The sequence below is a fragment of the Mesoplodon densirostris genome, chromosome 12 (genome assembly GCF_025265405.1).
Source record: "Mesoplodon densirostris isolate mMesDen1 chromosome 12, mMesDen1 primary haplotype, whole genome shotgun sequence".
Taxonomy (NCBI): Eukaryota; Metazoa; Chordata; class Mammalia; order Artiodactyla; family Ziphiidae; genus Mesoplodon; species Mesoplodon densirostris.
This window is the reverse complement of record NC_082672.1, coordinates 103,996,743-104,009,049: the sequence shown is the minus strand read 5'-3', so window position 1 is coordinate 104,009,049 and position 12,307 is coordinate 103,996,743. Positions and strand designations below refer to the sequence as shown.

Genomic DNA, 12,307 nt, shown 5'->3' with positions numbered 1-12,307 from the left:
ACCTAGGGCGCCCCCTCGGAGCAGTGGGAGTGGGAAGAGGGGCAGGGGTGGAGGGAACCCGCGATGGGAGGCGAGTGGGCTCTCCGCAGAGGCCAGCTTAGCCCGCAGGAGCTGCCTGTGAGCAGGGGGCGGGAGGGCACTGCCGCCCTGTGGCTGCTGGGCTTCCCGGATCGCGGCTCTCTGCGCACGGGTCGCAGGGTCCTGTGACTCTGTATCCCCTCCCTCAAACCGCCCCCCTCGCGAGGCCGCGCCGCTGGGTGCCCTGTGTCGACAGGCAGAACCCCACTGCCCGCCCCTCTCAGACCCGCCTCGGCCCGCCTCGATGGTCCCCGCGCACTCAGCCAGCGGCCTCTGCTGTGTCTGCTGCTCCTGCTGGGTCTGCTGCTGCGTCCGGTTACCCGTGAAGACCACGCCGGGCACCTCCAGCACCCCAAGTCCGCGGGAGCGCACGCGGGCCCTGATGCGGGACTTCCTGCTTGTGGACGGGTGGCTGCAGTGTGTGCAGGCTGCTGGGGGCCGCTGGGGGCCTAGCCCGGCCCCGGGCAGGGCAGGAGGTCCGGAGCATGCAGAGCTAGTGGGGAGGTTCCCTCACACCACCCCTGGATGTCCTCTCCATCATCTATGGATGCCCTTCCCCTCCTCTGTCATCCCCTCCCTGGTGGGAACCCCTCAGCCCAGGCCTCAGCTGCTCCTAGTTTGGTCTGTGTGACAGTGGGAGGTGGGGGACCCACAGGCTGGCCCAGGCCAGGCAATGTGTCCTGCCTCATCCCAAGACCTAAGGAGCCCACCTATTTGCCTTGACCTCCCTCCAGCCACAACGACATGCCCCTGGTCCTGAGGCAGTTTTACCACCACGGGATACAGGATGTTAATCTGCGCAATTTCTGCCATGGCCAGACCAGCGTGGACAGGCTGAAAAATGATCTCGTGGGTGCCCAGGTACCAAAGGGACACACAAGGTGCCACCATGGCTGCTGGGGAATGTGGGGCAGTTTGGGGGCCTCAGAGACCACAGGTTAGTCACATTGGAACTAAGTTACCATAGTGACCTAGAAAGTGCCATGCCATGGATGCTGGGGGAACAGGGGTCACAGTGAGCCAACCTGATGGGCATCCAAGTACCACAGAAAAAGCAACGCATTACATGTGACTTCTGGGCACACTGAGTGTTGTGCCAGCTGAGGAGGCGATGAGAAGCCCAAGGAGCTCCAAAGCCCAAACTAAGCCCTTGCCTTCCCTCAGTTCTGGTGAGCCTACATCCCATGCCGGACCCACGAACGCGATGCTGTGCGCCTCACCCTGGAGCAACTTCACCTCATCTGCCTCACATGTGCCTCCTATTCTGAGCTGGAGCTTGTGACCTCAGTTAAAGGTAGACGGGGGACTTCCCTGGTAGTCCAGAGGTGAAGACTCCACGCTTCCACTGCAGGGGCCTCGGGTTTGATCCCCAGTGGGGGAACTAAGAGCCCTCATGCTGCGCGGCACGGCCAAAAAAACAAAACAAAATGGTAAAGTGACTGGTGGTGGTAGGTGTTAGGGACTTCAGTTAGCTACCCCTGCCTCTGAAAATGATCATCTGACCTACCTGCCCCCAGCTCTCAACAATACCTGGAAGTTGGCTAGCCTCATTGGTGTGGAGGGCGGCCACTCACTGGACAGGAGCCTCTCCATCTTGCGTACCTTCTATGCGCTGGGTGTGCGCTACGTGACACTCACCCACACCTGCAACACGCCCTGGTGAGCACAGTGCAGATGGTAAGGGCCCAGTGAGGCAGGGATCTGCCCAAGATCACGCTGGGGCCCAAAGCAAGTTTACCCCTGGGATCCAGCCCTGAACCTGGGGTTGGGAGGGGAATGGAGGTTTGCAGAACAAGACTGAATCCCCAGAAGGGCCCTCCTACTGCCAGGCACAGCCCAGTTTGGGTCCCTCCTCTTGCATCAGGGAGTTGCAGGTGTAGACGGTTCGACAGAACCTCTTTCTACGCTCTTGTAGCCAAGTCATGGCCACCAGTCAGACTGCCTCCTGGCCATCCTGCAGGGCACAGAGCTCAGCAAAGGGTATCCACCCCTTCTACAGCAATGTCAGTCGGCTCACCGGCTTTGGCGAGGTAAGGACCCGGCTTCCGTACCCTGCCCCACATGAATGTACAGCCCCGCCTGTTCCCTACAGATAAATACACACAAGATAAATGCAGCCCTCATGCCCTCTCCCCATCCTGTCCCTGCAGAAGGTGGTGGCAGAAATGAACCGCCTGGGCACGATGGTGGACTTGGCCCATGTCTCGGATGCTGTGGCACGGCGAGCCCTACAAGTGTCACAGGCACCTGTCATCTTCTCCCACTCAGCTGCCCGGGGTATGTGCAAGAACACTCGCAATGTTCCTGATGATATCCTGCAGCTTCTGGTGAGAGACTGCCCTGGCCCTCAAACCTAAAGCAAGAGATTCAAACCAGGAGCCCTTGAACCTGAGCCTCTTCTCTCTCCATTTCCTCAAACGCCAGGTTAAATATCTTCTGCCCCCAAAACCCACGGTCCACAGCCCCTGAACTCTTCAGCCCTAGGTGGGGGTCTAGGTGGTAAGATACTCCTCCAAACCCGGAAACCCAGGGCCAACACACCACCCAGGCCAGGGCTGCGGCTCCTCCATTCACACAAACCCAGAGAGGAGATGACTCTGACCTCAAAGCCAGGGATGAACACCTTCCTCACAGGGGCCGAGAGAGTGAACAGGCAGCTGGCTGTGCTGGGGGCCAAGCTGACTGTCCACGGGTCCGCCCCTGCAGAAGAAGAACGGTGGCATCCTGATGGTGCCCTTGTCCGAGTGGGTGCTGCAGTGCAACCCGTTAGCCAACGTGTCTACTGTGGCAGGTGAGCCTCACCCTGGGCTCTCTGAAAACTCGGATTTGGAGCTGAAGCTGGGTCCAAATTTAGGGAGGATTTCAGAAGAGCCCCAGTGGTTTGACCCACCTACTGGCAATAGGTACAGCACCCAAAAACCCAAGAATGGACAGTACACAGCACCTTGGTGCCACGTGGAACTGGAGCCACAGAATCAAAACTGCGATACGGATGGGTATCAGGGAGGCTGTCAGACACTGCTTTATGTCAAACACATAAAGAAGGTATCCACTATCAGAACCGTTGGTTGACTGACTTTTTTTCACATCTTTCTGACAAAATTCGTGACGTTGTGAGTACCACAAGCGTCATTACACTTCTGTTCAAGATGTAATCTCAGGCTCACAATCATTGTTTAGCTTCTGTATACTGCAGTGTACATAAAGGTCTGTATTAGTCTGGTTGGGCTGTTAGAGTGAAATACTATAGACTGAATGACTTAAACAGCAGAAATTTATTTTCTCACAGTTCTGGAGGGTGGAAGTCCAAGATTAAGGCATTGAATACCATAAGAATTGGTTTCTGGTGAGAATAATCTTCCTGGCTTGCTGACGGCTGTCTTCTTGCAGTGTCCTCACACGGCCTTTCCTCTACGAGCAGAGGGAGAGAGATCTCTGGAATCTATTCCCCTTCTTATAAGGACACCATCAGTCCCTGTCAGATTATTACCTCACCCTTATGACTTCAGTTAACTTCAGTTACCTCCCTAAAGGACCTATCTCCTATCTTCTACAGTCAAATTAGGAGGGGCTTCAACATACAATTTTTCGGGGGACACAATTCAGTCCATAACAACAACTTAAGATAGCTTTCTCTGATTTTCAGTCTTTCACTAATACCTCCCTCTTTGTCTACGAGTTATTCAAGTTTCCTTAAATTTTTTTTTTAATTTTCTTACATTATCCCTTCCCTTTAAATGCTGTCTTCACTTCTTAATTGGCATTTCTTGCAAATGAAGGCACCTTTCCTCACAATATATTGATTACTCTCCCCACTGTAACACAGCGTCTTCTCCCATGACTTTCCCGAAATGGTTCCACTTTTGTTCATAAAAGCTTAGCCATCCAATCAGATGCTTTATTTTCAGTTCCCACAGCATGTTGCCTTTGGGAAACAACTGACTCCATTAAATGGTGCTTCTTTTAAAACTACCTTCCTTTATGTTTTATAGCAATCTTATGATTTCTGTTGGCATACCACCTAGCTTCTTTCTGATCATTCTTTTTATTTTTATTTTTCAGTTGTTACTCTCCTCACTCCTTAGCGTTAGATACTACATACAGTTGGCCTTCTTCTCACCTCTTATATACTCTCTCTCTTACTCCAGCAGCTTTGTTTACCATTTAATATATTATCTGCCAGGCGCCTTCCATCTGTTACCAACATCTCTCCCTCTGTCTTTGTCATTTCCGCCTTCGCTATGCTCTCTCAGCTCTCGCAGGCAGATCTATTGAACACAGGAATCTCAGTGGAAAATACGAGTACGTTATTTTTCTACTGAGTAAAGCCCTTACAGATCACATGGTCCTGATCCATCTTGCAGCCACGTCATCTGGACTATTTGCCCTCCCATGTCACAATAGCAGAGGACCAGACAAGAGGGACACTGGCTCCTAATGACCTCAGCTCAGAAGTGATACACTTGATTCTGCTTCTTTGCCACTGGCCACAACGAATCAAAGGAAAACAGTTGAACTACAAAGGAGGACGAAAAATGTAGATAAGCACATAGGATATTTGATGAGCACTATCTCGAGGTGACATCACCTCCCATCAAACTTTTATTTCACAGAGAAAACACAGACTATAAAGCAAAAACACCCCAAACTACCTTCTTCTCTTTACGTCCAAGAATAGCTTTTTGACATAGTTTATAAATACCTATTCTCACTTCCTCAGTATCTTCCATTCATTTTCACACCTCATTGGTATTGTTAAGGTTTTCCTCTTTAGAGATTTTATTTTGGCCCCCTCCCATTAAAAAGCTGCCCCCCTTCCATTAAAAATTACTCTTGCTTGATGCCAAGTAATTCTCTAGTTACCTTTTCTCTCTTCCTAATTTCACAGTGCAGTTGATCAAAAATTGTATTTATTCTCATTGTCTGTATTTTCTTATCTTTATGTACCTCGTGACTCACACAATTTTGCTCTTTTCTTTTTCTTTCTTTTTTTTTTTTTTTTTGCGGTATGCAGGCCTTTCACTGTTGTTTCCCATTGTGGAGCACAGGCTCCGGTGGCGCAGGCCCAGCCACCACGGCTCACGGGCCCAGCCGCTCCGCGGCATTTGGGATCTTCCCGGACCAGGGCACAAACCCATGTCCCCTGCATCGGCAGGCGGACTCCCAACCACTGCGCCACCAGGGAAGCCCTGCTCTTTTCTTCTTACTTATCTGCACTGGAATTGCATTCACCAACATTTAATTTGTGATTAAATTGAGTGAATATTGTTTGGTCATTCTGTCACCTTTCAGCAATGTTTGATTTTGTTGATCAAACTTGTCATCTCAGAAAAATCTTTCACCTTAACAACAGTAGCATCTTAACCTGCTACTTCTTCCTCCTGCCTCTGGACATCCTTATCTCTTTCATTGGGCACTCTCACTCTGCCCTCTGCCAAAAGATGTGTATTTCTCAGAAGCTCTCTTCTGCCCTTGATAGATGGTCTCATCTACTCTTGTGATTCCAGCCACCATATATATCACAGATCTTGACCTAAAACTTACATCTCTCTCTCCTGAGTCTCTTACAAACTTAGCTAATTGCCAACTGAACAACTCTGCCCAAATATAACATGGACACTTCAAATTAATTATGTGACGTTACTGAACGATTAATTTTACCTTCAATACTTACTTCCACTATTCATCTCTCTACATCATTTAGACCACCACTATTTGTACACTTGTCCAAGTTGGATACTGGGGGAACACGCAAGACTCTGGACTCTGACAACCCTCAGAATGGGAGAAAATAGTTGCAAACGAAGCAACTGACAAGGGATTCATCTCCAAAAAATATAAACATAAATAAATTTGTAAACTATATAAGCAACTCATGCAGATCAATATCCACAAAAACAACCCAATGAAACAATGGACGGAAGACGTAAATAGACATTTCTCCAAAGATGGCCAACAAACACATGAAAAGATGCTCAACATCACGAGTTATGAGAGAAATGCAAATCAACACTACAAGGAGGTATCACCTCACACCGGTCAGAATGGCCATCATCAAAAAATCTACAAACAATAAATGCTGGAGAGGATGTGGAGAAAACGGAACGCTCCTACACTGTTGGTGGGAGTGTAAATTGGTACAGCCACTAGGGAGAGCAGTATGGAGGTTCCTTAAAAAAACTACAAATAGAACTACCATATGACCCAGCAATCCCACTACTGGGCCTATACCCTGAGAAAACCATAATTCAAAAGGAGTCATGTACCAAAATGTTCATTGCAGCTCTATTTACAATAGCCAGGAGATGGAAACAACCTCAGTGTCCATCGTCGGATGAATGGATAAAGAAGATGTGGCACACATATACAGTGGAATATTACTCAGCCATAAAAAGAAACGAAATTGAGCTATTTGTAATGAGGTGGATGGACCTAGAGTCTGTCATACAGAGTGAAGGAAGTCAGAAAGAGAAAGACAAATACCGTAGGCTAACACACACACACATATATATATATATATGGAATTTAAGAAAAAAAATGTCATGAAGAACCTAGGGGTAAGACAGGAATAAAGACACAGACCTACTAGAGAATGGACTTGGGGATATGGGGAGGGCGAAGGGTAAGCCATGACAAAGTGAGAGAGTGGCATGGACATATATACACTACCAAACGTAAAATGGATAGCTAGTGGGAAGCAGCCGCATAGCACAGAGAGATCAGCTCGGTGCTTTGTGACCACCTAGAGGGGTGGGATAGGGAGGGTGGGAGGGAGGGAGATGCAAGAGGGAAAGATATGGGAACTTATGTATAACTGATTCACTTTGGTATAAAGCAGAAACTAACACACCATTGTAAAGCCATTATACTCCAATAAAGATGTTAAAAAAAGAACACTTGTTTTTTCTTTTGTTTTGTTTTTTGTTTTTTACCTTTTAGTTTAAATTTTAGTTCCTGCCCCCAAACATCCATTAAGCCCCCAGGAGAAGGAAAAGGGGATGTGACTAGCAATAGAGAGAAACTTTCTTCACAACAATGGCCATGGCAAGCTTAGGCACTTTTGGTGAAATCTCTCTGGGAAGTACTGGCAGAGGAATAAAAGGCAAACTGACACAGAAGTATTGCCTGGTGTGCATTTCCAGGCTCTGCCTTCTTTCTCATGTCTTGGCGGCAGGTGGAGGAAGAGGAGAAAAGGTTAAAACTTTTGTATCAACCGGCAGAATAAGCTTATAACATCCTCTCACTAGCTCTGCATGGGTTCTAGTCTCTGCAGCACTACATAAGCTTTGCCCAAAGTAATGAACAGTTGAAAGTCCAACGTAATACTTCACCAAACAACTTAAAAATGCTTGCACACTGGAAAGGATTCAGTTGCAGAGAACACAAATGGACCCAGAGCAACTTTTGCCAAAAGAGAATATTGTGCTAAATGTACAGCCATAGCTCTTTTCCATATGAAGAAACAGTCAGAAGGATAAAAGAACTTGGTCAAAATCACACAAGCAAGTAGGACAGAATCTGGTCTGTCTGTCGTAAGGGTTGTGTTCTTTAACCACCAGGCTAGCTTTTCCCAAACCTGATGCATGCACAGAATAACTATACACCTCTGTTTGCCTTGACTATTCCCTGTTTATACGTATGCCTGCTGCAGTTTTTAATATTGCCCACTTTGACTCCCCAAAGCAACCGAGAACACACAATAATTTGGTCACTCTATCCATGGACCACTGTGGTGGGACTGCCCAGGAAGCTTAAAAGTGCAGCCTCCCGAGCCCTACTCCAGATCTAGAGAAGTTTTCTTAGGGTTGGCTCAAGAATCCAGGTACAAGTCTTTTTCAGTGCTTTTGTGAGTCTCTCGCTCTCGTAAGTTAATAAACCATTTATTCCGCCTTCCCCAGATGCCCAGCCAGGTCCTGTTAAGGTAGGAGTCCCCCCGCCACATCACAGGGATGCTCCCAGTCAAGTAATCTCTGGAGCCGTGGAGAATCTGAATGGTCTCATGCTGGCCCACCTGCCATGACAAACCTCCTCCAGAGCATTCCCCTTCACAGTTTACATTCTACCACTCCCAAAGGCAGTCCGCTCCAATGAGGCCTGACTTCGTCTGTCCTAACGTGTACCCGCTGATTCAAGCAGTTTAGGAAGAGAAGGTGCTGTGCTTCTCAACCACGGTGGCCCAACCTCTAAAATGGTAGTCGAAGCAGTCTCTACCTCCTGGGAACAACGCCTCTGCAACAGCCCCATTAAACGAATGTCCCATCTTTGCTTTTTCAGGGTCGGCCAACGGGGAGTCCCCTCCTCAAGAAGGTTCTCTCTCATTGCCACACTATCAGAGGCTGCCCCGAATGTGCTTGCTTCCTGTGGGCCTGATCAGGCTAAGGGCAGAGTTGTCTCTTTCCTGCTCTGAGGCGGACCGAATCGCCTTAGTAACACCTCTTCACACTGTTGACCATGTTTCTCACGGGGGCTGCTGCTGAGTCTTTATCTCATCCTTTCATGGTGGAGAGAGAGGATTCTAATGACTTTTACTTCTAGGGGAGAGGGGCCTGTAGCGATTATGTTGTCATTTTGTGTTATGTCCTTTTGTCATGAATTTGTTTTCAATTTCATGTTAAAATGGGCCCACCATTCCCACTTTGTGAGGTCATTCAGCACCCGCATTTTGCACCTTTAACATCTCTCTCAGTATCACTTGGAAATGTTTGAAATGGCAGGAGCTTGTCCTCACATTCCTATCAGCTGTAAACCCGGAGCCCCGACATGAACCTAACCATTGAGCAGAACGCCTCTCCACTACCTGTGTACCACTGCGAAGGCCCCTTAACCTCTTGGTTTTTTTAAGTCCTCAGTTGTAAAAATTTCAGGGTGCGATGAATTTATATTGGGGGCAGGACAAGGTCGAGAAGAGTGTGTCTTTGCTTTTATTCTTCCAAACTGGAATGTCTTCCCTCTCTTCCCCATGGGTCCAAATCTCACTTGTCCTTCAGGCCCACTGCAAAGGAGCCTTCCCTGATTCCCCAGTCCACACAAATCTCTGCCTCTTAGGGTAAGTGCCATACAACCTAGCTGTCTCATCTCTTACGTTAATCTTGCCTCTCAAGCCAATCACAGAATGTGGGTCTCTCTTGCCCTCCTGTGGCCCCTGGGGCTGTGCCAGACCACCAGCACGCCCCACCTGGGGTGTCTACTAGACTACGGCATTGGTGGGGAGGCCCAGGTGTGAGGGGCCAGGCAGAGTACCTCTGCCTCTACCCTGTTCTCCTCCAAAAAACTGCCCCTCCTCCTGAAGCCTGCCCCTCAAGTCACAGGTTCCATATATGACCTCACTGGGTAGTGATGCCCTCACAGGCCTTCTCACAGATTCCATGGTAACAGATTCCATGGTAACTGACAACCAAACAGATTCGCATCTGGTGGAGAACTGGTAGGGAAGTTTCTCTGACTGTCAGAGACAATGTCGGACTTCATAGGCTATATATACTCAACCCTGTGCTCTGTTCCCTGGGTGGGCAGTGCAGCAGGTACACCCAGACCGGCCACCTCCACAGGAGGTATGGGATACAATCCACCTCACCTGGCTGGCACATGTTTTTGTGGGGCCTGCCAACTATGTACAACTGAGCACACTCCCACATGTAAGTAATACCAGTGACCTGGGACACCTTCAGGGACCCACAGGGCTCACTGCTGAGGACAAGTGAAAGGTCATCCCTGGACAAGTGTGCAGGACGGTTCTAAGCTTTATAATGTAGCCTTCCCCTTTGGGCTACAGGATGCTTCCATTCAGACCCTTTCCTGAATGGCCTCTCAGCAAAAGACAAGTGCATTTTTGTTGGCAAACGGTAAATGGAGCAGTTTGAGGAAGAGGGCCACAATTAGAAGCACACCTTCAAACCCAGGCACCTCTGTGCTGTCATGCAGACATCTCTATCGGTCCTCTCAGACACATCCCATACTGAGTTGCTGAGTACTCGGGGACAGGGTGGTGCCATATTGATGGGAAGACCGGAAGAATGAAGGCGGGGGGGTGATGAAGTGCTAATGAGACTGGAGGGCTGAGGAGATGGTGTCCCAGGAGGCTGCGTTGATGTGAGCCTAGACTTGGTACCCAGACCCCGGTTCTGAGTCTCCTGATCACTCTGCCTCAGTATTTAGCCTTGTTCTAATCTAGATAAAAGTACCAGAGGGCTAGAGTTCAGTGTGGTTGAAACAGGCAGTATAACTGGGGCCCAAGAGGGGTTGCCAAGGTGAGAGGGGTTCTTAACAGATTTGTATTAGATTATTTCTTTCCAAAACTTGAAAGACATTTCCATTAAAGCCTCAGAAGTGACAGACTGCAAGAAATGTTTTCTCTGTTATGGAAGGGAGAGATGGAGAGGATCATGAGTGCAATTTCTTTCGGGTTCTACTGTTTTCCCTGGAAACGGTGAAGAGACTTCCTCATCTGCTGCAGCCGTAGGCTCTAGGGATTGCTTTTGCAGCCAGTGTCCCTTCTCTAGGGACTCATAGAGGTGATGGGCCAAGGCTGTGTTTTGGATGTCAAGTAGATTAAAGGTCTTCAGCCAGAAACTGGGAGAGACATGAGAGGGGGAAATTGTGGCAGGAGGCTGTGCACAGCACAAGTGACTGATCAGTTCTGGTTTTCTCTGCAGCAGCAGTGGCTCCCGTTTGTCCTCCCACACCCGGGCACTACCATGTCCTCTACCGAGGGTGTGGAGAAACGCAGTTGGGCTGGCATGGGGAGACATACTGCCTGGTTGGTGGCTACCGGGCCTACGGGGATGTTCCTTTGGCCCCACCAGCAAAGGTGGAAGCAGTGAAGCCAGTCCCCAGACGTGCTCCCAAACGAAAGCACTCTTCAGAAAGTTCGGACGAAGAGCTGGGCTGCTCCAGACCCAAAAACCGGCGACTGGAGCATGGTGGACCTGCTCCCTGAAGCAAGAACAGGATGGAGAGTCAGGCAGCATGCACCCTGCCCCGAGGTTCACATGCTCCTTTACTGCCAGCCCTTTCTGTCCCCAGTGGGGTCCCTTACTGCTCAATAAAATGTTGGTGTGTAACAGATTTCTAGGGTCGCCAGTGCTCAGACTTAGGTCACTACCCCTGTGCTAGGCACTCCTGCCACCTGGGAAAGGTTCCAAAGGTGGAACAGCTCCAGGGGGTGCCAGGGATCAGAGCAAAAACTTGAGAGGCTGGGGATGAAGGAGTTTGGGCACAGTCCCTAAAGCATCTCTGTGGTTGAGCTTCTGTGAGAAGGCACATCCCCAGAGAGAGAGAGAGAGAGAGAGAGAGAGAGAGAGAGAGAGAGTGTTGAGGAGAGGGGGTCTCTAGAGGAGGCAGCTACGGGGAGGGCCTGAGGCTGGAAATGGGGAATGGCGTGTGGCCTCTGAGTAAGCACAGGCACTTAAGCCCTTGAGGTTTCTGGGAAAGCTAGAGCCACGAGGGCCACGAGATAAGGCAAGTGTAGCAGCAGAACCCAGGTGCCAGGTCTTTCCTCAGAACCTATACTTCTCCACGAGGCCGGGCCTTCCACGCTGAGGTAGGAGGGATCCTGGCCAGAAGGTCAGCCAGCAGCTCTGGGAGGAAGGTTGCTGCGGTGGGGGCTCTGCTGCCATGGAAATCACTTCATTTCCTTCCACTCAAATAGCCTGCTGACTGGGTTCCTGCTCTGTTGAGTAAAAGGGCCGCTGACTCTCCCCAGAAGGTCGTTCAGTTCACATCCCCAAAGTCCCTCTATTCAGGCCCTGGGGAGGTGTAGCGACTCCTGAGGGCGCTCTTTCCTGAGGCTGGCTGACAGAAGTGGGAGAGGTTCCTGACAGTTCCCAGGCGCTGGTTGAAGTCCCCAGAGAATGGTTATGAAGGTTGGGGAGTCAAGTAGGTGGAGAGAGAAGGTCGGGCGCAGAGGGCCCCTTCCTGAATCCCGAGTTCACATGGTTACCCCCCCATTTCCAGAAACTATCTCTTCCCCCACACCAGCCCCCATGGCCCAGTCCCGGGAAACCGGGAGCCCAGAGCACTTGTGGCCACAGAGACACTGGCACGCAGCCCTCAGGGTGTGCGGGGCCGGCTGCAGGCAGCTGGGGACAAGGTGTGCTCCCGGGAGGCCTCCTGCTGAACGTGGCCCTCTGAGAGAAGCACCACAGCTTGGACAGGAAGGTTAAAGGCCGGGGAGAGCAACCTAGGGCGCCCCCTCGGAGCAGTGGGAGTGGGAAGAGGGGCAGGGGTGGAG

At 50.1% G+C, this 12,307-nt stretch overlaps 1 protein-coding gene across 1 annotated transcript; it reads left to right on the top strand.

The window, feature by feature from the left end:
* The first annotated feature begins 63 nt into the window (after positions 1-63).
* On the top strand, positions 64-12,193 carry LOC132499926 (dipeptidase 2-like). Its single transcript, XM_060114588.1, is given in 9 exon segments — positions 64-117; positions 275-486; positions 813-939; positions 1,243-1,372; positions 1,596-1,737; positions 2,039-2,108; positions 2,229-2,405; positions 2,785-3,074; positions 12,031-12,193. Coding segments are annotated over 9 exon segments (1,365 nt in total).
* The last annotated feature ends 114 nt before the right edge of the window (positions 12,194-12,307 follow it).